The sequence below is a fragment of the Miniopterus natalensis genome, chromosome 1, assembly GCF_054644295.1.
Source record: "Miniopterus natalensis isolate mMinNat1 chromosome 1, mMinNat1.hap1, whole genome shotgun sequence".
Classification (NCBI taxonomy): domain Eukaryota; kingdom Metazoa; phylum Chordata; class Mammalia; order Chiroptera; family Miniopteridae; genus Miniopterus; species Miniopterus natalensis.
In genome coordinates this window covers 4053958-4075389 of record NC_142081.1, presented here as the reverse complement: position 1 = coordinate 4075389, position 21432 = coordinate 4053958, and the positions used below count along the sequence as shown (strand labels likewise).

The 21432-nt window shown below is 56.7% G+C and overlaps 1 protein-coding gene across 1 annotated transcript in view; it reads left to right on the top strand.

Annotated features, from left to right (window-relative positions):
* The window catches only part of WDR25 (WD repeat domain 25), a 117507-nt gene that overhangs the window by 63702 nt on the left and 32373 nt on the right, over nt 1-21432 (top strand). The window contains exons 2-3 of the mRNA XM_087818228.1: nt 4832-4979; nt 16686-16816. Of these exons, the coding sequence (XP_087674354.1) occupies nt 4832-4979; nt 16686-16816 (279 nt within the window). The remainder of the gene's footprint in view (nt 1-4831; nt 4980-16685; nt 16817-21432) is intronic.

The window sequence follows — 21432 nt, the reverse complement described above, 5'->3', positions numbered from 1 at the left end:
CTAAAATTAAAAATACCATTTACAATATCATCCAAATATGAAATAATTAGGGATAAATTAGACAAAAAGGTATGAAATTTTTTTTTCATTAAAAAACCGGCAAACCATTGCTTAGAGAAATGAAAGAATACCTAAATAAAAGGACAGATATATCCTGTTCAGGCATCAGAAGACTCAATAGTGTTAAGACATCTCCCCAGATTGGTGTGTAGATTCAGTGCAATTCCAGCCCTCAGACACACACCTGTCCCGCCCCCCTGAAGGTTCCAAAGCTTTTGCAGACCGATGGCCTCGTGGAGGCTGGGCACTGGCTGCACAGGCTGGTGCTGAGCTGTGTGAGTCTCACAGTGGTCCCTAGGATGTCCGGGGTGGAGAGGAGGCCAGGAACCAGGGCTGAGCTAGGAGGTTCCCCGAGGCAGGTACCGTGGGGCCAAATGGGAGGCAGAGATTCACCCAGAAAGCTGACAGCCATTGTCTCCAAGACGTGAGATTAATGATGAATCTTATTTACTTCTTAATGTTCCTATTTTTTGACCTTTTTTTTTTTTTTTTTTTTTTTGCAGAGCAGACCTGTTTCCAATGTAATCAGAGAAACAACCACCCCATAGTTAATTCTCATGGCATTTTGGCTTTTGCACGTCTGTATAATTTGACTGTTTTATAAGGAGGTTGCATTTGTTTTCAGAATCAAAGAGGCAGGCCGGTAGGCAGGACGTGTGTGACCTGTGGCCAAACCTGTGGCTAAAAATAGGTCTTAGGAGACCCTGAGAACTTCTGGGGGGCGAGTCTCAGTAATCAGGGTGCGCAGACGGCAGTGAATGGGGGACGGGCGAGCACTGCATTCTGCCTGCCACGGTCTCCCCAAGGCTGACTTCGGTTGGACACAGGCTGTCTGGTTAACACGTCACGTCACCTCAAAGCATCCGACGGGAGACGGGGCTCCTTAATCCTGCCGAGGCAGATTGGGATCTCTAATTACCTAATTGGAAAAAGGCACACATGTCAGGCTGCTGTGGTGTTTGGGAATTAATCTTTAAAACCTGACAGTAAACATTAAATTCAATTAGGGCGGGCGATTAGCAAGGACTCTTCGCGCCTCCGCCCGGGTAGCTGGGAGGAGGGCTGGCTGGTCTGCGCTGATTCCGGCGCCCTCGCTGTGCGTGAATCAACCAGGAGGGCCGAGCGGGCCTTTCACTTCAGAGGGGAGTTATCGGGCGATGACAGACGGGTGGGTTTCTCTAAACATGTAACCGTGTTTCCACCGCCGACTCCGGACGCCCCCAGCCAAGCCCCAGGCTTTCCCGTTTGCTGCTGTAGGTTCTGGTGCTGCAGCTGCATCTTCTCCCCCCTCTCTCCTCTCTCCCCTCTCTTCTTTCTTCTCCCCCCTCTCTCTCCTCTCTTCTCTCTTCTCTCTTCTCTCTTCCCTCTTCTCCTCCCATGACCGTGATGCCTCCTCCCCCCTCCCAGCCCCCCTTCCTTCTTCCTTCACCCCGTTCTCTCTCCCTTCCTTTCTCCCCTTGTCTTCCTCCCGCTTCCTCTTCATCAACGTTATGAATTACGAAGTATTTTAAACAAAATCAAAAGTGTGGGGAGTAATGTAGCCGACACCTGCGCACCCACCACTCAGGTGGTGAAGCCCAGGGTTGGGCCCCAGGTCCCGGCTGATGGGGTCAGCAGCCTTGGACCGGGGCTCTCCTCGGCTCCCAGGGGGCGCCTCTGCTGCGCGCCCTCCCCCTCGCTGGCCTCTGCTCCCCACGCTCTGCTCTGGTCCCTCCTCAGCCTCCTTGCGCCCCTACCTGGGAGCCCCGGGCCTCCTCTCTGCTCCCTCTACGTTCATTCCAGTGCGGGACTGAAACACCGCCAGTGACAGTGACCCCCAAAGCTCAGCCTCCCCCCGGACCTCACACTCGTATCCAGCTGCCGGCTCTCTGTCGTTCAAAACCGAGCTCCTGGTCCTCCCCAAACTTGCCACTCCTGCATCGGGCGCACCCCTGCCACCCCCTCCTCCCTCTCCTCCGGGTGCTCGGGCCAGGACCGAGGACTTGGCCGGACCTTTCTCTTGCCCTTCTTCCCCACCTCCAAGCCGAGGAGACCTTGTTGGTTCTACCTTCCAAGCAAGGCCACTTCTCCACTGCCTCCAACTGGCCCAAGCCATCCTCTGCCCGCTGGGTTCTCACAGAAGCTCCTCACGTCTCCCCCGCCCCTCCCTCTCTCCCTCTCCGCAGCCAGACTGGGCCTGGTCCCGCCTGGAGGGCCCTCCCCCCAGTTTCTGTGTCGCTCCCTTCCCCGTCGCCCTCTCCGAGAGGCCCTTCCCCTTTCCCCCCGCCTACGTTTTGGATGCCAGGTGTTACCACCACCTCAAGTACTACATGGATCCTGCTGGTTCATCCTGTTCAGGCCTGTCTACCCCACTAGAATGTAAATTCTTTGGAGGCAGAGGTTTTGTCTTGTTTACTGCTGAACGATGCCTGGCTGATACAGGTGCTCAGGAAGCCTTTGCTGAATGAATGTGTAAGTGAATGGGCCTAATAGATGACAGCATCAGGGCATGTTTGCTTCAGAGCAGATTTGCCCCCCCCCCCCCAACTCTGCCTCTCTCTAGAGGAAAGAGCGTAGTGTTCGTAGCTCCCGGCCCCGACCCTGCCCCTCTCCCTCCACTCCCAGTCTCACTGCAGATGCACAGACATGATAGCATCCTGCTTCATGTGCGCTTTTAAAACTGTTGGAAGACACACAAGATAGAACTTACCACCCTAACCATGTTTAAGTGTACGATTCCGTGGCCTTAAGTACACCCATGTTATTGTATAACCGTCCCCACCATCCGTCTCCAAAACGCTTGCATCCTGCAAAACTGAAACTGTCTCCGTGAAACAACCAACTCCCCACCCTCCTCTGTCTGCCCGCCGGCAACCACCAGCCTACAGTCCAGCTCTACGATTTTCACTACTCAGGACCTCGTGTAAGTGGAATGATACATTATTTGCCTCTTGGGACTAGTGTATTTCACTCAGCACACTCTCCTCAAAGTCCATCCACAGTGTAGCTTGTGGAAGAGCCTCCTTCCTTTTCATGGCTGAGTAATATTCTACCGTGTGGATGGACCACACCTTGTTTATACGTTCATCTGTCGGTGGACACTTGGCTGCGTCCACCCGAGGCTGTCGTGAGTAATGTGATACGAACACTGGTGAGCGTGTGTCCCTTTGAGACCCTGGTTTCAGTTCCTTCGTGTGCACAAGTGCAATTGTTGGTTCATATGGTAATTCTGTGATTATCTTTTGAGGAACTGCCATGCTGTTTCCCACAGTGGCTGGACCGTTCTTGCATTCCCACCGACAGGGCACGAGGGTTCCTGATTCTCCAGCCTCTCCAACACTTGCTTGTTTGTTTTTTGAAAGAAGCCATCCCAATGGGTACGAGGTGGCGTTCTGTGTGTGGTTAAAACTTACCGTGTATAAGCAGCAGGACCTGTGTGCTCAGTATTTTTTTTACTGTTTAGCCTTGTTAACCCTGTGGATCTAGTTCATTAATTTTTTTTCTGTTAAAGTCAGACTTGTACATAGTTTTGAAAAAACATGCAAAAGAGCCGCTCCCTACACTGCCCTTCCACCCTGAATTCCACTCCACCTTGAAGGCTCTGGCTGTTCCTCTGTGATTTCTGTCCGTGTTTCTCAATGTAAATGCTGCTATTCTTGGTTCGTCAGTTGAGGCCCCAGCTCTGGACCCCCAGGAAGGAAGGAACTGAGCTCTTAGCATCCTGGGAGGGCATCTCTCGACCTCTTGCCTTCTTACACTTACACACTTGCGTGCTGGGAAACACGCTTTCAGAACCCTGGTCTTCTGCATTTGAGAAGCTTCAGGGTGAATTTTCTCACCGTGAAAGGGGAGGTTCTCTTGAGGATCAGGTTTGTGGGGGTGCATGGGTTCCCCAATGTTGCTGAGAAAGTGTCCGGGAACCCTGCCGGTGGGACTTCGTGCCTGCAGCCCTGAGAAGCACCGCGGCTCCCTGTCTGCTCCCCAGGTCCCCACTTCTTATCCCCGCTTTACAGAGGAGCAGATGGCGGCCTAGAGGGCCAGCAGCACGGGGGCACCTGGCCCCAGTGCCCATGTGCCAGCTGCAGGTGCCCTTCCTGCTTCCCGAGTTCAGTCCTCTGAGCCCCGGGATGACCTGTGAGGCCAGGCCCTGGGCTGTGTGGTGGTGGGTGGAGCTTCCTGGGAGAGCTGGTGACAGCTGCAGCCAGGCCCTCCAGTACTGAGTGGTCCTCGCTCTTGGACTGTACAGGTCTATACTTGAGGGCTCAACAACGCATTTTAGAGATCAACAAGTGTACCTGGGGCTGTCTGCCACGGGCCTTGTTCCCCAGAAAGCCAGGGTGGGAACGAGGCCAGCGCCTTCTCTCCCCTTGGGCAGACACTTGCCGTCTGCCCTGTTGTAAGCACAGGTGTCGCAGGCTCTTTTTGGATCTTAGCTGAACCTGTGAAGGTAGCCTGGCCTGGTGCAGTGTCCCCTGCAGGGCTGAGAAAGTCCCGTCTCACAGGTATCAGAGATGCAGGTGAGACTGCGCAGAGCAGAGCTGGGAATGTGGTAGCTGTCATTTTCCTGTGGGCTCCCTGGGCCCCAGAAAATATTTTGGGAAAAGCTCCCCCTCAACTCACGGCCCCAAGCTTTTACATTTGTATGAGGAAATATTTAACCTCTAGGTCTTGTTTTGATGGCAACATGAAGGGAATCTGGTTCCACTGTAAGACCCTCCTCCCGCTGCAGGGCCAAGCTGAGCCCGCAGACCAGGCCCTGCTTCTGACGTCTGGCGCTGTGTTTGCCCCATAGGTGTGGAACGCAGTGGACTCGGGGAGCTGCCTGCAGACCTACTCCCTGCACAGCGAGGCGGTGCGGGCTGCCCGGTGGTCCCCCTGCGGCCAGCGCATCCTCAGCGGTGGCTTCGACTGCGCCCTGCACCTCACAGACCTCGAAACAGGTGTGTTTCTCTGTGTGGTGACCTCAGGCACCCCTTCTGGTGACGGAGCCAGCTTTCCCCTTGGGAAACTTCCTGGTGGGTCTGCAGCTGGTGTCAGGGCCGTGGGAGACAAACCCTGGGACTGGGACCAAGACTGTCTGTGGAGGGTTTGGGCTGGGGCCGTGCCAGCCACCGAGGACAGAGCCCCAAGGTTGTCTTGGCCCCAAGCTGTGGGGCTGGATAAAGAGATGGCTTTTTAATCAGCTTCTGACATGTAATTTGTCCTGAAATGGATTCAGCTTTATCACGGTGTCCTTCGGTCGGAACCAGTTTAGAATTCCTGTCAATTCATTATCGTTGAAAGCAAGCCGTAAGGAACGAGTCCAGCTCACAGGGCGAGTCTGCGAGCGAGGTCCGCTTTAATGCCCACACTGAGCAGGCAGCTGGGCGAGAGGGAGCCGCTGGGGCAAACCCGCAGGGGACTGCTGACAAGCAGGGCGAGAAGGAGACAGAAGTCAGTGGAAGGAGCTCCGGTCACCAGGCTCTGCTGCGCAGCGGGCACCGTGAGCGCCTAGTCCAGCCACCGCCCGAGCCTCCCATCCTGGTTTCCAGGTGAGGTCAGAGCCGGGGAGTGCGGAGCTGGGCTCAGACCTCTGCCCCGACCCCCAGGCTGCTGCCTTCTCCTCCCTGGGCGTCTCCTGGGTCCCTCTGTTGCTGGCACCACTGCCAAAGCCAGAGCCAGGAGGGGAGGCCCTGGTTCCCTCGAGCCCTTGGGCAGCCCCTGCCTGCCTGGCCCAGCAGTGGTGGTGCTGGGGTCTGCGCCTCTCCCGGCCCAGCCAGCAGGGGTGGTGACTCCGGAGTCGGGCCACTCAGCTCCTCCCCAGCAGCTCGGAGGTAGGCACAGGGAGGGCAGGTAGTGGGTGGTTTGGGGTGACTGTGGGGTGTCTCCCCCTCGAGTGTCCTGACTCCTGGGCGGTGGAGGGCAGCCTCCTAGATCCTCTGACTGAGCCCCACGCACACTCAGTGAGGGTGGAGGCATGACTGACGGCTGTGTCAGCAGCTGGCCCTGTGCCACGGGCTTTGCCCACAGCATGTCACTCCTCACCTGGGCTGCTGCCGTGATTATTTCCCCACTTCACAGGTGAAGTGACTGAGGCTGGAGGGGTGGGGAGCTTGCCCAGGGTCTTTTGGTGGTGGGTGTCACACGGGACTTGAGTCGCGTCTATGCACTGCGGAGCCTGTGCCCATTCCACAGTTCCATGTGGACGTTGCCCTGACTGTCCGTGGTCTCACTGGGAGCCCGCAGGGCTGAGGAGGGAGCGAGGGCTCAGGGAGTTGGATGCCACTTGATGCTGCTGCTGATTGGGTCAGTGATGACAGCAGCAGGTACTGTCACCGAGTGCCCACTACATGCTGGGCCTTCTGCCACAGACTGACACCTGGGTCTCATTTAGCCCCCTCTCACCCTTAGAGGCTGGCACCACCTGAATTCTATTCACACCTTGGCCCCGAGCCATGAGCCAGCAGTAGAGTCAGGGTGCGGGCAGGCCTGCCAGGCTCTGAGCCTGCTCCTGACCTTGCACTCAGTAAGCCAAGCTCAGTATTGGAGACACGGGCGAGCAAGACCTGGGGCCCACCTGGAGAAGCCCATAGCTGCTGGGAGACACGAAGTGCTGAGAGAATCTCAGTGATGCAGCAGACTCAGGAGCTACGAGAACCTCTAGCCTGGAGGATTAAGGAAGACTTCCTGGAGGAAGAGGGACCCGAGCTGAGGCAGGATTAGGGGGACGGAGAATCAGGCTGCAGGGGTGTGGTTGAGTGGGAGGGAAGCGGGTTCTCAGTGGATGGAACAGTGATGACCCAGGTGTCACAGGAGCATGAACTGTGGTAGAAATGTGGGTGCAGGGAGCTGGGGGGCTGAGCCCGGGGTGCAGGAGCGGTGCCTGAGCTTTAGGAAGTTCCAGGCCCGTGGTGCACGTTCCCAGGCCCTGCTCCCTACTGCAGGGTCAGAGTGCCATGGGCGCCGCCCATCAGCCTGCGGGTGAAGTGATGCTTTTCACACCCTGGTGATGCAGTTGGTTAATGCAATAGGAGTTCATTTGATAACATTGATAGGATCCTAGTGGCCCTTTGTCATACTCTGTCTTCTCAGTCAACAGATGTTAGTTAAACAGACACTGCCCTTGTGTGTGTGTGTGTGTGTGTGTGTGTGAGAGGGGGAGAAGTGTCTGAAATTCCTAGACTTTCAGAGTCCTCCTGCCTCACAAGTTAGGGACTGTCACAGCAGGTGGCAGTAGGGGGCCGCTGCGGAGGCTGGAGCACTCTGGGCAGGTTTCCTGGTTGGCAGCTGGTTGGGTGTGCCCGAGGCTGATGGAGCGCTGGAGGAGGGGAGGCAGCTGCCTGGCCCCTGTTGGCAGAGCTGTGGCTGGAAGGAAGGTGTCTGGCCCCGCCCCTCCTCCCCCTCCAGCTCTGGCGTGCCTGGGGGTGGCAGAGGGAGGGCATGGCCTGACCCTCAGAGCAGTTGCCATCTGGCCTGGGAGGTGATGGGGACTTTTCCATGCACACCCTCTGCTGGGAATGGCACCCACCACCTGGTTCACCTGTTGAAGGCCCACTTTCCTTCACTCAGCACTTATTGAGCACGTACTGTGTACAGGGCCTGGTGCTGGGCTGCAATGGTGAGCGTGTTAGATGGGGGGTAGGGACGAGGGGTTTGGACCTCGCCCTTGGGGAAGCCCTCCAGCCCCTAGAGGGGGCCTCCCCTGCTGAAGGGGTTGTTGGTTTCCATGTCCATGTCTCCCTGGCTAGTGTGGGAGCTCCTGGAGGCTGGGCCTGTCCCGGTGGTCTCCGTGTGTCCGTCATCAGGCCAGGCCTGGTGGACGAGATGGAGCTGAGGCCGGCCCTTGCCAGGCAGTCAGACCCTCCAGGGGCCGCCGGGGTGGGGTGGGGTGGGGGCTTCACCCCGACCTGGGCTGAGCTGGGTGCTATCTTTAGCAGGGGCTGGGTAGGCGTGCGCTGCCTCCCTGGCTCTCGGCCTGGTCCGCTGTCTGTCCTTTCTCGTCACCAAGCCCGATCTCCCTCTTCCCCAGCTCTGCCTCTTTCCGCCCTCGGTGATTTGGCTTTTTCATTTCAATCTAATTAGAACTCCCTGCCAGGAGAAGGCGACGTAGGGCGTTCTCACTGCAGTGCTGCGGGAATTAGTCACTCGGTGCCCATTGTCACTAATGGGAATTTGGCGCCAAGACCATTTATCCTGGTGTCCTCAATCAATACCATTAAAAATCTGTGGGTTCTAAAACGTCAATACCCGGCCAGAGATATGGAGGGCCAGCCACATTTTATCTCGTTAATTTATAGTTCTGACGGGCCGTTGGCTTATAGAGCAACCATGAATCAACACTTAAATAAAATCCGCTCACAGATTAATTATTTTTGATGCTCTCGTTTCAGTCTGTAATCTTCCTAACAAAACGCCTCTGGTGCATTAGGCTGAGGCGGCCTCAGGGAAGCCAGCGGCTCTGCCAACACCCAAGCTTCACTGCTTTATGAGTCAGCGTCCTGCATACCAGATCCGCTGTCTCCTCTAAATTCCTGGCTGCTGTTCATTCTACCTGGCGCTGGCTTCTTACACCATCCGCCCCCCCCAGGCAGTACCCCCCCTGGCTGCAAAGGCCTCCAAGGTAGAGGGGACGGTCCTTTCCCTGGAGCCTCAGGGCACCCTGTCCTTCCTGGGTCATGGTCAGCTCTACGGATATGTGCCCAGCCTGTCCAGGAGCAGCTCTCAGTGCTGGAGGTGCACGTGTGACAGAGCATGGGTGGGGTACAGATGCGGCCGGGATCCCCGGGGAAGGTTCCTTCGCTCTGTGTCCGCATCTGCGGAGAGGTGACGGAGCCTGGCTGGGGGTGCTGTTGAGGGAGAGCTGAGATGGGGGTGCAGAGGCTGTCTGTGGAATGCCCGGCACATAGTAGGCGCTTGGCAAAGGGTGTCCCTTCCTGCCCTCGTCACTGCCCCAGGAGGCCTCTCAGACGGTAGGAGACAATGACCTCATTCCTACTGAGTGTCCAGAGAGCCCCAGCTGCTGGCCCTTTCCCCAAGCGGAACGGCTCTGGGGGCTCAGTGCCAAAAGCCCCGATGTTTTCCTGAGCTGGCAGGTTAGTGGGCCTCTCTCTCCCAGGTGTGGATCAGGGAGCAAGTCCCAGCTTCTCTTCCATGTCCTGCTTCTCCGTGACAGCGTGGCCTGGCAGGGGTGGCAGCTTCCTCCCTGTGATGGGACGGCACGTGCCCTTTGTGTGGGTAGGTGTCCTCCTCACTCAGACCCCCTGCCTGCAGCCTTGCTGTCCTCAGCCCTGGGCTGGCCCCTCCTGCTCTGGGGTCCCTGTCTTTTGGTGTGTGTTGGCGGGGGGGTCACGGTGCATGGAAATGAGTGGCCAACTGGGTCTGGACCCATAAATGGTCGTTTCTCTTGCTTTCCCAGAAAGGTCTTCGGTGTCCTCCTTGCTCGTGGGTCCTGATGGGGCCCCGATCACAGAAACGCTACAAGGACATGGACGGCAGAGGGCCGAACGCTCTCCGCAGGCCAGGCCTGTGTCAGGTTGAAATGAGTAAATGGATGTCAGACCCCTGCTTATTCCATATCTACCCTCCACTCTACCCTGTGAGGGGAGTGCTTTTACCCCCATTGCGTTGACCCAGACACTGAGGTATTTGCTGAGTTGCTTGGGGCCACACCGCCAGCCGACACAGCTGGGCCCCAACTCCAGCCTGTGTGACAGCCGGAGGCTTTGCTGTTGACGCTTGGGTGTAGCGTGCCCTGACCGCGTCTGCTCCCTGCTCTGGACAAACTGTTTACTCCAGTCGACGTGGGGAGCCTACTCGGCTCTCTCCCGGGCAGCTGGCTTGCTACCTGCAGAGGAACCTCGGGGCCGCTGGGAGGAAGGCATGCCCAGACGGGTCAGCTTAGGCTTAGAGTTAGGGTTAGTGACTGATCCCTCTGATTAAGTGACCGGCTGAAGGATGCTCCAGCGGGAAGAATGCTGGCCCTGGCGATTTTAGAGCACTCGGCACGGGAAGGGTGAGCAGCATCCAAATCAGAACCCTGATGAAGAGCCCCGGGGCTCCTGGGGCTTCAGAGAAGGGGCACAGGCGAGACTCCACGCTGGGCTAAGCCTTCAGAGGGGACCGCCCTGGGCGCTCCTCCATTCTCAGGCTTTCGAGCACCATGACTGGGTGTCCCCCAGCACATCTCAGAGAGGCTCGGCGGGGTGTCCTTCAGGGGCCTGTGGGGACCAGCAGGCAAGTACTCAGCAAGTGGGGCTGCGACGTGGGCTCCTGTGGTGGCAAGTGCAGAGCTCCCGGTGGCACAGGCACCGTGTGTGTTCACTCGTTGGGCCCTAGGGGTTTTGCCACTAGATCCGGACCCAAGGCTCCAAGGGGCTGGATAGCTGCCCCTTGGTCTGAGTTGCTGCCACCCCCACTCCCGCTGATGCAGGCAGGACCCCACAGGCTCCTCTGCTGGTCCCTCATCACCTGGGCCCGTTTCTAAGCTCATCCCTTCCCTGAAGCACCCTCCCCCCACCCCGCCTCCTGAATACTGTCTGTTCCCCAAGGCCGCACCCTCACCAGCCCGGACAGCTGTCGCAGTTCCATGAACACTTTCTCTCTGAGGAGTCTCAACCGCGTTTTCCCCTCTATCCACACAGCTTTGTGGTGAGAGGCTGACCCTGGTTATGGATATTAAGTCAGATGTCATTAAACTCCAGTAAAACACCTGCCAGCGCACCCCTCACACTTGGAAGGTGCCCAGAGGTCTTCCCACATCTCACCGACGCCCGCCTTGTTTGCTCCTAGTCCTACATCTGGATCAGGGAAAGCTGGCTTTCGGTCCCAGCACTGTCGCGTGCGTTACCACGAGTGTGCAGTGAGATGTTTATCTCTCTCTCTCTGTGTGTGTAATTGCAATTGAGTTGCATTTGGCACCCTCGTAGGTAAGACCACCTGTGCCCACGAGCCCTGGAGCCTGAACATGGTCACTGCATGTTTGCTTTCCTGGGGGTGATGTCTGAGTCCCAGGAAACCAACTTGGGAAAACCTTTGGGACATGCCTTGTTTGCAAGTTGAAAAGTCTTTTAAGAAAGAAATCTGGAAAATGCAGTCTTGTTCAGATAGTTAAGACCAGTAGCTCACCTTGACATAAGGAAATCATGGCCACGGCCACTATTTCTCTGTTGTGTGGTTGCTGCCGCTGAACCGCTGCCCACTGGGCCTCGCAACTGTCGGAAGCTGTCCCACCTGCATTATTTCTAATTCTCACAGCAACCTCGTGAGGTGAGTTTTATCACCCCAGTTTTCCATGTAGGATCCCTGGGGTCTAAGAGGTTTGCCGGCTGATCCAGGGGTAACGTTCAGGCTCGTCAGACTCACGCCCGGACCCTTCCCTGGGCCCAGCCCCAGTGCCAAGATAGCCCCGTTTCTGATTCAGAGAGTTTGATCTGGAAGTTAGTAATCTCCTCTTCTTGTTAGCGTTGAGTCAGGGTGGTTAAATTTACAGCTGGCTGCAGTCTCCCCAGAGGAGTGTAACGATATTGATTTTAGCGAAATGAGTCACATGCCGCCTGGCTGGGAGCACAGGCTCAGTCCCCACCACCGACAGCGGCAGCCTTCCCTCGCCAGCGTCTTCCCTGCGCGCTCCCGAGTCTTCCACGTGCACAAAGAGCCAAGGCGGAGGAAGGGTCACGAACAGCTCGCGGCAGGCGCGGTGGGGCGCAGAGAGCTGGCCTCCAGCAGACGGGCCGGCCTCCGCCCCCGCGTGGCCGGCTCTGCACCTCGCTGAGCGTCCGCCTCCCCAGCTGCGAAATGGGTTAATTGCACCTGCCGCGTAGGGTTGTGGCGGGACACGTGCGAGCCCCAGGCAGGCCCGGAGGTAACAGGCGCCGCCTCCCTGAGAGTGGGGCAGGCACGTCCCTTCTCTTTCTTGGGGACCATACTTGGTTTCGTCTGAACCCGGCTGAGTGGAAGAGGAGCCCCCCCCGCGGACCTGGAGCCCCGTATGTTGACGGGGTCCCCAGGGTCAGCTTAGGGTGGACGGGCGGTGCGGCCCCAGCCACGTGTGCGTGGTCACCTCCGGGGCCTCGCTGTCCCCACCTGAGAAAGGAAGAGGGGCCCCTCCGAGGAGGTCCCTGGCCAGTGTTAGCAACTGCCTCCCGTGGTCACGTAGGTGAGGGAGCACTGGCAGCACTAATCGTGCTGAGAGAGCAAATCAGGTTTCTGCTCTCTGCTGGAACATGTTTTTGCCGACGCCTTAGAGTTCACGTGCGTCATTATTGACTGAAGGGGGAAAGGAAGTGATTTTTCCCAACTCTGCGAGGATCGGAAAGTTCTTACACCGGATGATTTCATTATAACGAGATCAATACAGTCAGTGTTTGTGGATTAAATATTTTAAAACTCAATTTCCTATAAGCAGCATATAGCAAATAATAGAATTCCCTATAACAGACATGTGCACAGGCGGGCGAGCCTCAAGGTTAAGGTCACGTCCCCGCGAACCGTGGTGCTTGAGTGGCATCTCCGGGAGAGGGTGGGGCAAGCAGGCCTTGCGGTTTATAAAACGGCGCAGAGGAGGCACAGCGCTCACAGGAAGGACCTTCACCTCCAGCGTGGCTGGTGTCCTGATAACGATTTCCCAGCCTTTATCCATCTCTCCAGCGGAACGCAGAGGCCATCCTGCAGCATCGTATTCTCCTGGCCTGCGACACAAACCCCAAGCCACTAGCCTCTCAAGGTCTCCACCGTTCAGGACCCGTATCCCTGGGATTCGGCGGTTAATGTAACCGAGGATGCATTCAGGCATCTCGGGCTCAGTTTTTTTCAAACGACAGTAGCTCCCTTTTGTTGTTTGCTGGCTGCCCTGCCTTGTGGAGCGCTTTGCGTGCCTGCCGCGTGTGCCCTCCGACGGCCTTGGTCATGAGGGCCCACGACCCAGCGGGGGGGCATAGCGGGCCCTCCACTGGAAGTGAGGGAGCTGGGGGGGACTCCGGGACTCGGCTGCCCCGCTGACTGCCTCCCACTGGCCTCGCCTTGTCCGAGGCCTCCTCACCGAGCAGAACTTACCCCTTAGCCTTTCTCATGGGGTGTGTGGAAGCGTATTTAAAAATTCTTAAATCTTGCCCTGGCCGGCGTTGCCCAAGGGTTAGAGCGCCGGCCCTCTCACGAAAGGTCACGGGTTTGATTCCTGGTCGAGGGCGTGTGCCTGGGTTGCATTGATATTTCTCTCTCTCTTTCTCTCTCCCTCCCTCCCTTCCACTCTCTCTAAAAATCAAGGCAAAAATATCCTTGGGTGAAGATTAACAACAAAATTTAAAAATCTTTTCGTTTTGGGTCCTTTTAACAGAGGAATATAGTAAAGGCCTGTCTGTCATGAGTGGGAGTAGGAAAAAGATATAAACTCCAGCTTGTCTTCTAACTGGAAAACGTTGTTCTTAAAAGACATCGATCCTCTCTCCGTCTCCTCGGGGCGCTGAGGAGGAATAGCATATTCAGAAGCACTTTTTTAACCACAAAAAGTTCAATCACGTCTTTTGGCAGCTGAGCTCTCACTTCCCCCCGTCTCCCCCGTTGTTGGCAACGCTGTGTGGCTGCACTTTCTGAAGCCGGCGAGTTCACTGCCTTTTCTGAAACAGGCATATGCTGAGTGCTGCGCTCCAGGAGCGAGGAGACAGTTCTCCCCAGGCAGCGGAGCTTGTTTCCCGTCTGGGCTTAAAGGTTGGCAGTGAACCCAAGCGAGCAAGAAGCCGCCGGAGGCCCGTGGTCTCCCCCAGGGGCCCTTCGCCGTGGGGTGGGGCTGCCCCCGAGACAGCGAGCTCTTGCCCCCCCCCCCCGGGACGTACCGGTGGGTCCTGCCCTTGCCCCCAGCGGGTCCCCCTGCTGCAGGCGCGAGGTGCGTGCTGGGTGCTCCATGGCACTGCCCCAGTCCCCGATGGATGGGCTGGTGGAGAGCAAACGGGGGGGGGGCCCAGGGGGAACTGGCTAATTGAGAACGTCGTGGTTGGTTCCTGACTACCCGCTTGGCTCCGGATGAGCTCAGACGGGAGAAGCACAAGCTCAGGAATATGAGGTTTCCAACCAGATCGGTTCCCAGAAGCGATGTTTTGTTTCCCGGAGAGGGTGGCTGCTCTGTTGACCTAATGACAGGGGCGTCGCCCCGAGCCCGGTACAAGCCTGCTCACCTCCCCAGCCTCTCCAGAGGAATCCTTTTACTTACTTATTGCCCGTCCTCACCTGAGGATATTTTTTCCACTGCTTTTCAGAGAGAGTGGGAGGGAGGGGGAGAGAAACATTGATGTGAGAGAGACGCATCCATGGGTTGCCTCCCGAACACTCCCAGACGGCCGGGATCGAACCTGCAGCCCAGGGACGTGCCCTTGACCGGGAATTGAACCCGTGACCCTTCGGTGTGCAGGCCGACACTCCGGCCACTGAGCCACGCCGGCCAGGGCGAATTCTCTATTTTTAGAAAACAGTGTTACAACAACAACATTAGTATGATTTAAAGTCACTGCGTGTCGGTGAATCTCTTCCCGGCCTTTGTCCGTCCCTCCTACTTAGTCCTGTTGTGATTCAGAGCCAGGCGTCGGGCGTCGTCCGCCTGCCCACAGGGCATGTTTCTCATCCCCCCCCCCCCCAGTTTCAGACAGCCTCTCGGCAGCCCAGCCCGCGGGCGGGCGGAGGGCTGTCGTAGCCTCGGCCGCTCCCTCGGGCGGGACAGCCCTGCTGTGTGCAGCCCTGTCCCGCTGTGGGGACGGGGTGTGACCTGGCCGGCTCCTGAGGACGCGGTGATGACCCAGGATGACCACGAACACCTCTGTGCCCTGGGTTCTGTTGCAGAATAGTCAAGGGGCTCATTGAGCTTAGAGAGGCACCGTCTCCATTTGTAAAAGGTCAAGTGTTCCCAGAATTTTCTCTGATTACGTACAAGTGGCTGCCAGTTGTCGGCTCCTGGAAGATATTAGGAAAAAGTCAACGCACTCAGTCGTTCATTAAGGTAAAGGTGAGGCTGTAAGAAAGAACGAGAGAAACTGCTTTCCGGAAACTTGTTCTGCGGGAGGAACACCATGGAAACAGGTGCTTTCCGTCGTCTCCATCGCGCTGTGACTTTCGTGGGCGAACACGAGGTAAATGTGTCACCTGTTAAAGACTCTAACACCTGCCCCTTAGCTGGGGAACAGCGCTTCCCTAATCTGCTTTAAAATACTTCCAGTGAAAATTTCAGTGGGCTTTGAACGGGGCTGTGAAAAATACGCCGTTACCGGGCGTGGGGAGGCGGGCGCTCGAGCTGAGCGCCCGAGCCGTGCCCCTGGCAGAGCTGGCGGCGCGGGGGCGCTGGGGTGGCGGCCCCGCTGCCGAGGGTGAGCGTCGTCCGTCAGGGCCCATGCGCCCTGGGAGGGTCTCGGTGGCTCGGACAGACTTCGCGAATGAACTGAGGCTGTAGCCCGGCTGCTTTCAAATCACCGACTGACGAAACGGTTCCCTACATTTGGAAAAACGGAAGCACGGTCAAGCCTGTTGCTCTCACTGAAAACACTGGGGCTTACTAACGATTTCAGAGAAGCTGCTGATGCTCTTAGTGAGTGAAACGGCACGTTGATCTGTTCTAAAGCACTGGTTGTTTCCTCCTTGTTTCACCCTTTAAAATGCTCAGCTTTGGTGTTTGTTGTAACGCTCATAACATATTGGCACACAGCACACGGTGTAACCAGTGAACAGACGCACCGGCGTCGGTGACGGGGGTTTTGGGCCCTCCTAGGCGGTGTCCACTGTCGGGCGAGTCCTGGGGCCGCGCATCCAGGCCAGCGGGGCCTGTGAAAGGCTGCGGCTGTCGCTCTCGAGTCCCGATCCGTGGCTTTGTGTCTTCCCTGGTGACTTGGTAGAACACCTCGCTGAGTGTGCGGGGCCCTGAGCACCGGGCAGGGCGGCCTCCAGGCGGGGCTTTGCGAGCTGGCCGAGCAGCTGCGCTTCCTGGGTCGCTGTAGGAGGCGGCGACGCGGGAGAGCTTGGTGTCCTCGGCCACCAGCCCGTGCGCCCGGCTGCCTGCTGCCTCGGTCCGGCAGGGGCTCCCCGGGGGCCAGCGGCGGTCACTGGCGTCCCTCGCGGGCCGGGGCGGCCCTCGTCGGCACCGCTGCGGGAAGCCACCTTCACGTTCTGGTCAGCGCGGTGCCCAGCAGGATGCCGTGCCTGGTGTGGTGGCCCGGGCCCCAGGGACAGGCCCCGGGCGGCCCTCAGGCTCTCAGGGCAGCCTGCCACCCCCACTGCCAGGCTCCGCACCAGACCCTCTGTGGGTGGTTTTAAGGGGGTGGTCACTTTGGGGCCCCCTGCTTTCGTCAGATTGCATACCCCCGGGTGGAGCCTGAAACGTTGCTCGGTCTCCCGAGTGCTGGGTGTCTCGGCCGTAAAGAGTCTGAAGGGCGGATGCTGGTTCATGTCTAAGAGCACGCGGAAGGCGGCATTCGCGGTCCAGCCGCCGGCCCCGTTCCGGCGGGTGAGGGGTTCTGCCGCTCAGGGTCGGGGGGCAGAGTGCGCCCGTGCCTCCGCCACCACTGTTAAGTGCCCACTGGCCGCCTCGGGCCGGGGGGGCGGCGTGGGCCCGTAGCTCCCTCCCAGGCGGTGTCTTTGTCTTAGAGAGATTTATTCTGCGGCCTGAGTGTTTTCTCTCTTCTCTTCTTGTGTTGTAGGAACCCAGCTACTCAGCGGCCAGAGTAACTTTAGAGTCACTGCCTTGAAATTTCACCCGAAAGACCACAACGTTTTCGTGTGTGGAGGCTTCAGCTCTGAAATCAAAGCCTGGGACGTGAGGACCAGCAAGGTAAGCCCGTCCCCCTCGCCTGCCCTTCCGAGGGGAGCTCGCCCTGACGCTTGGAATGACGGGGGCGGGTCCCCATCGCCACTCGGGACGCTTCCGATGGAGTAGTCACCACTAATGTTTAATCGGTGCCAAGCATAAGTTTTAGATGTTTGAAAACAGTTTTGAGCTGTTAGACTATTAAAACATCGCAGGTGCAATTCTGTACAACAGCACCAACAGTATTTATGGAGCACCTACTGTGTGCAAGTGCTTCTGGATGATGTGAAATGAATCAGCCTTGGGTTGCTCAAGGGAATCACGTGTGGATGCATATAACTGGCGTGGAGAAGTGCCGTGTGTGTGTGTTCATCTGTGTGTGTGCGTGTGAGGTGTGCATTTGTTCATCTGTGTATGTGTGTTTATTTGTGTGTGTTCGATGTGTGTGTGTGTGTGTGAGATGTGCGTGTGAGATGTGCATTTATCTGTGTGTGGGGTGTGTGTGTGATGTGTGTGTATGAGGTCTGCGTGTGAGGTGTGCGTTTATCTGTGTGGGGTGTGTGTGAGTTGTGTGTGTAGTGTGTATTAGGGTGTGTGTGTGAATATGGGCGAGAGAGGGAGGGAAGGGCTGGCATGCAGAGGGGTGAGTGCTGTCATCTCTGTGTGAGGAAGGCTTCTTGGAGGAGACTGTGCTCCTTTTGGGGCTTAAAGGCTGGTCCCCATCAGTCGGGCAGGGAAGCGATCTGTCTCCACTCCTTCCCCGAACAAGCCTGCTGCTCCTGTCGCCTCCACTGACGTAACACGTGGCAACTCCATCCCTTCTAGTCGTTCCGCCAGAACCATCAGATTCACCCCGTCTCTGCTCTTCCTGTCCCCCCCAAACCCAACCCTCCAGGAAATCCAGTCCGACAGTGAGTCTGGTTTCAGGTGCTGTTGCCTCCTGCTGGTCTAATTGCGGGGTTTTCTATATGGCGTCTCTTTCCCGCTTGGCTTCTCGCAGTTTGTTCTCAACAACTGGAGGCCGGAGTGGCCTGTAACAGTGCCCATCAGACATGCCGCCCTTCTGGTCAGAGCCCTGAGGCTCTGGGCTCACTCACAGTGAAAGCCAGCATCCCTGCAGTGGTCCACTAGACCTGCACGACCTTCTCTCACCCCCACTGGCCTTTCCCCAACACACCTGCCTCAGGGCCTTTGCACTTGCTGCTCCTTCTGCCTGGAATGTTTTTCTCCAGTTTTCTACTAGAGGCTCGTGCCCTCCCCTCTACGGTGCTCTGCTGAAATGCCACCTCTCCAGGGAGGCCATCCCTGACCACCATGCCAGCCACGCCCTGGCATCCAGTAGCCTCCTTTGCCACCTCACATATCCTGTGGGTTTTACATGTTCATTTATTTTCTGTCTCCCTCCACTCGAACGTAAGGTCCCCAGGGTGGGGGTTTTTGTCTGTTTTGTTTGCTGCTCACTTCTAGCTTCTAGAACAGAGCCTGGCAAATCGCAGGCACTCAGCAAATCTTGGTTGGCTGAATGAGGGAGGAAGGCAGTCATGCCCAGCGTACGGTACAGGAGGTGGTAATATGAAACGCGGGTGGGGACCAGTGGACGGCGCCTTGGCTGGGTGTGGGCTCCCGGCTGTGGGAGAGGCCCAGGCAGAGAGGCAGTCGGTGCCGTGCTCCTGGTTTGGATTAGCAGAGGGGAACCGTGGCAGGCTTGTGAGAAGGGCTGCGGGATCAGGGGTGAGGAGGGGTTCATGGAGGGGCCATGAGGAAGAGCCGCAGCTGGACCGTCTCCAGGGCTTGACGAGGTCAGGAGGGCTCATTTCAGGACCTGAGAAACATCGCCCTGGTCTGAGGAAGGCTCACCGTCGCTCACGCGTGTTGAACTTGACTTTGAAAGATGCATCCCTTCTCATGGCTGAGTAGTATTCCACTGCGTACACGCATCACGTCTTTATCCAGTCCTCTCTCAAAGGACACTTTGGCTGGCCCCCGTGAATAATGCTGCAGTGAACATAGGGGTGCACATATCCTTGCCAATACATGTTTTCGAGTTTTTTGGGTATATACCCAAGAGAGGGATTGCTGGGTCATATGGTAGCTCCATTCTTAATTTTTGAGGAATCACCAGTCTGCTCTCCATAGTGGCCCCACCAGTCTACCTTCCTGCAGCGGTGAAGCAGGGTTCCCTTCTCTCCACACCCTCTCCGGCACTCGTTATTGCCGGTCTTGTTGAGCACAGCCACTCCAGCAGGTGTGAGGCGGTAGCTCATTGTAGTTTCGATTTGCGTTTCCCTGATTGCTGGTGAGGTTGAGCATCTTTCATGTATCTATCGGCTGTTCGTGTGTCTTCCTTGGAGAGGTGTCTGCTCAGGCTCTCTGCCCAGTTTTTAATTGGGTTGTTTGTTTGTTGAGTTTTATGAGTTCTTTATATATTTTGGAAATTAAACCTTTGTCATAGCTACTGTTTGCAAATACCATCTCCCATATGATGAAGTGCCATTTGCAACAACACGAATGGACCTTGAGAATATCACGCTAAGGAAATGTCAGTCAGAAGAAGCTAAGAACCATATGATCTCACTCGTATGTGGGATATAAAACTGAAACTTGTGGACACCAACAGCAGTGTGGTGGTTGCCAGAGGGAAGGGGGTGGGGGTGAAGGGGGCCTAATATAGGGTGACTGGAGAAGATTTGACTTTGGGTGGTGGGCACACAGAGCAGTATACAAATCTTGTAACATAGAAACCCACACCTGAAATCTATATGACCCTATTAACCATTGTCACGCCCATAAATTTAATTTTAAAAAAAGAAAGAAGAAGGTGCAGAATGTCAGAGAGTGTCCCCCTCCATTTGGGAGTGAGTGTCCCAGCCCGAAGGGCTCCAGCCTGCTGCACCTGCACCAGCAGGTTCTACCCAAACGCTGCCCCCAATGGGTGTGGCCCCCAGGCAGGCCTGTGCTGAGCAGAGGTTGTCCACGTGGCCAGGGTGGAGGGAGGGGAGCCTGCGCCCCCAAGGCCAGGTTTGAAGGTCAGGCTGGTGCTTCCGAGCGGCCTCCGCAGGACGGTGCCTCCCAGCAGGCACAGGGCTGCGGGTGCTCTGAGGAGAACCTAAAAACAGAGGCAGCTTCTTTAAAGGGAGTGGACTGTTCATCCATAGACATCTTGCTTAAAGCTCTTCACGGTGGGAGAGTTAGAGCACAGATAGATATACCCTTTTTATTTATTTTATTTAAAAAATATATTTTTATTGCTTTTTATTTTTTTAAAAATATATCTTTGTTGATTTCAGAGAGAGGAAAGGAGAAGGAAAGAGAGAGATAGAAACGTCAATGATGAGAGAGTCATCGATCAAGCCCACAACCCGGGCATGTGCCCTGACCGGGAACCGAACCCCGATCGCCTGGATCCCAGGTCGACGCTCAGCCGCTGAGCCACGCCCGGCTGGGCTTTATTGCTTTTTAGAGAGAGGAAGGGAGAGAGAGAGAAACATCAATGTGGGAGAGAAACACTCATCGGCTGCCTCCTGCACACCCCCTGCCAGGGATCGGGCCTGCAACCCGAGCATGTGCCCTGACCGGGAATTGAACCGGTGACCTCACGGTGCACAGAATGGTGCTCAGTCCACTGAGCCACATCGGCCAGGGCTCTACTCTTAAAAATAAACACCCAGTCATACAGGCGCCTTCTGTGCCCATCCAGTCTCATCCTGAGCTGAAGATGGGTCTGAGGCCCTGCTGCTCAGGCCACCGAATGGGTGGGAGCCACCACTGAGTGGTGGGAGCTGTTCCTCTGCAAAGGCCTAAACTGAAGGAACAGGGTTGATGGAAAATAGTTTTTTTTTAAATTACACTTTTTTTTTTTTTTTTTTTTTACAAACTCTTTTTACAAAAATATTTGGAAAAGAGAGAAAAGTTACCCATAAAGAAGTGGGCACAGTGGGATTTTAGGAAAACCCTAGAACACTTGTATTTGGGCTATAAACACACAATAAATGAAGGAACACCCTGGAAAGTGCTGTGGCGTTGGAACCTCTCCATCAGGTGACCCCTGGGTCCCCCAGCCCCTGCGGAGGACCAGGTCCCATAAAGGTGCACTCCCAGATTTTCACCTTAAAAACCAAACTTGAGAAATTGGTCATGCAGGATGCCATCTGACCGAAGAGCTTGTTGAAAATACCGGCTTTTCTCCTGGGGCTGAGGCCAGCTGATGCCCGGAGGGTGCTGGGGGAGAAGCAGTTGGCAGCAGACGCTGCTGTGACTGGTACTGGCACGGGGCAAGCCTCTCCCGGGCTAGTAACCTGGTGGAGAAAGAAATCTGTGCCGTATTTGTTTACACTCCCTTCTTAGCAGCAAAATGACTGCCCCCCCCCTCCTCACGGGGTCACAGGGCGCAGCTCCATTTGCACCCGCCAGGCTTCAGGGACAACTCTTTCCTGCTTCAGTGGCCTCACCTGGACTCCACAGGGTGGCTGGAGACGCCGGCGCAGGCCCGCTGCCACCGGGCGCTGTCCCCGGTGCTGAACGCCACCCGGGCCTCCCTGGCGTGTGCAGGACCCCAGAGGGCCAGCCCTGGCTTTTTCTGCCTTTCAGGGGCAGCTGGAAACTAATCTCAGGCAGAACAGGAGGGACACAGACCTCAGCTT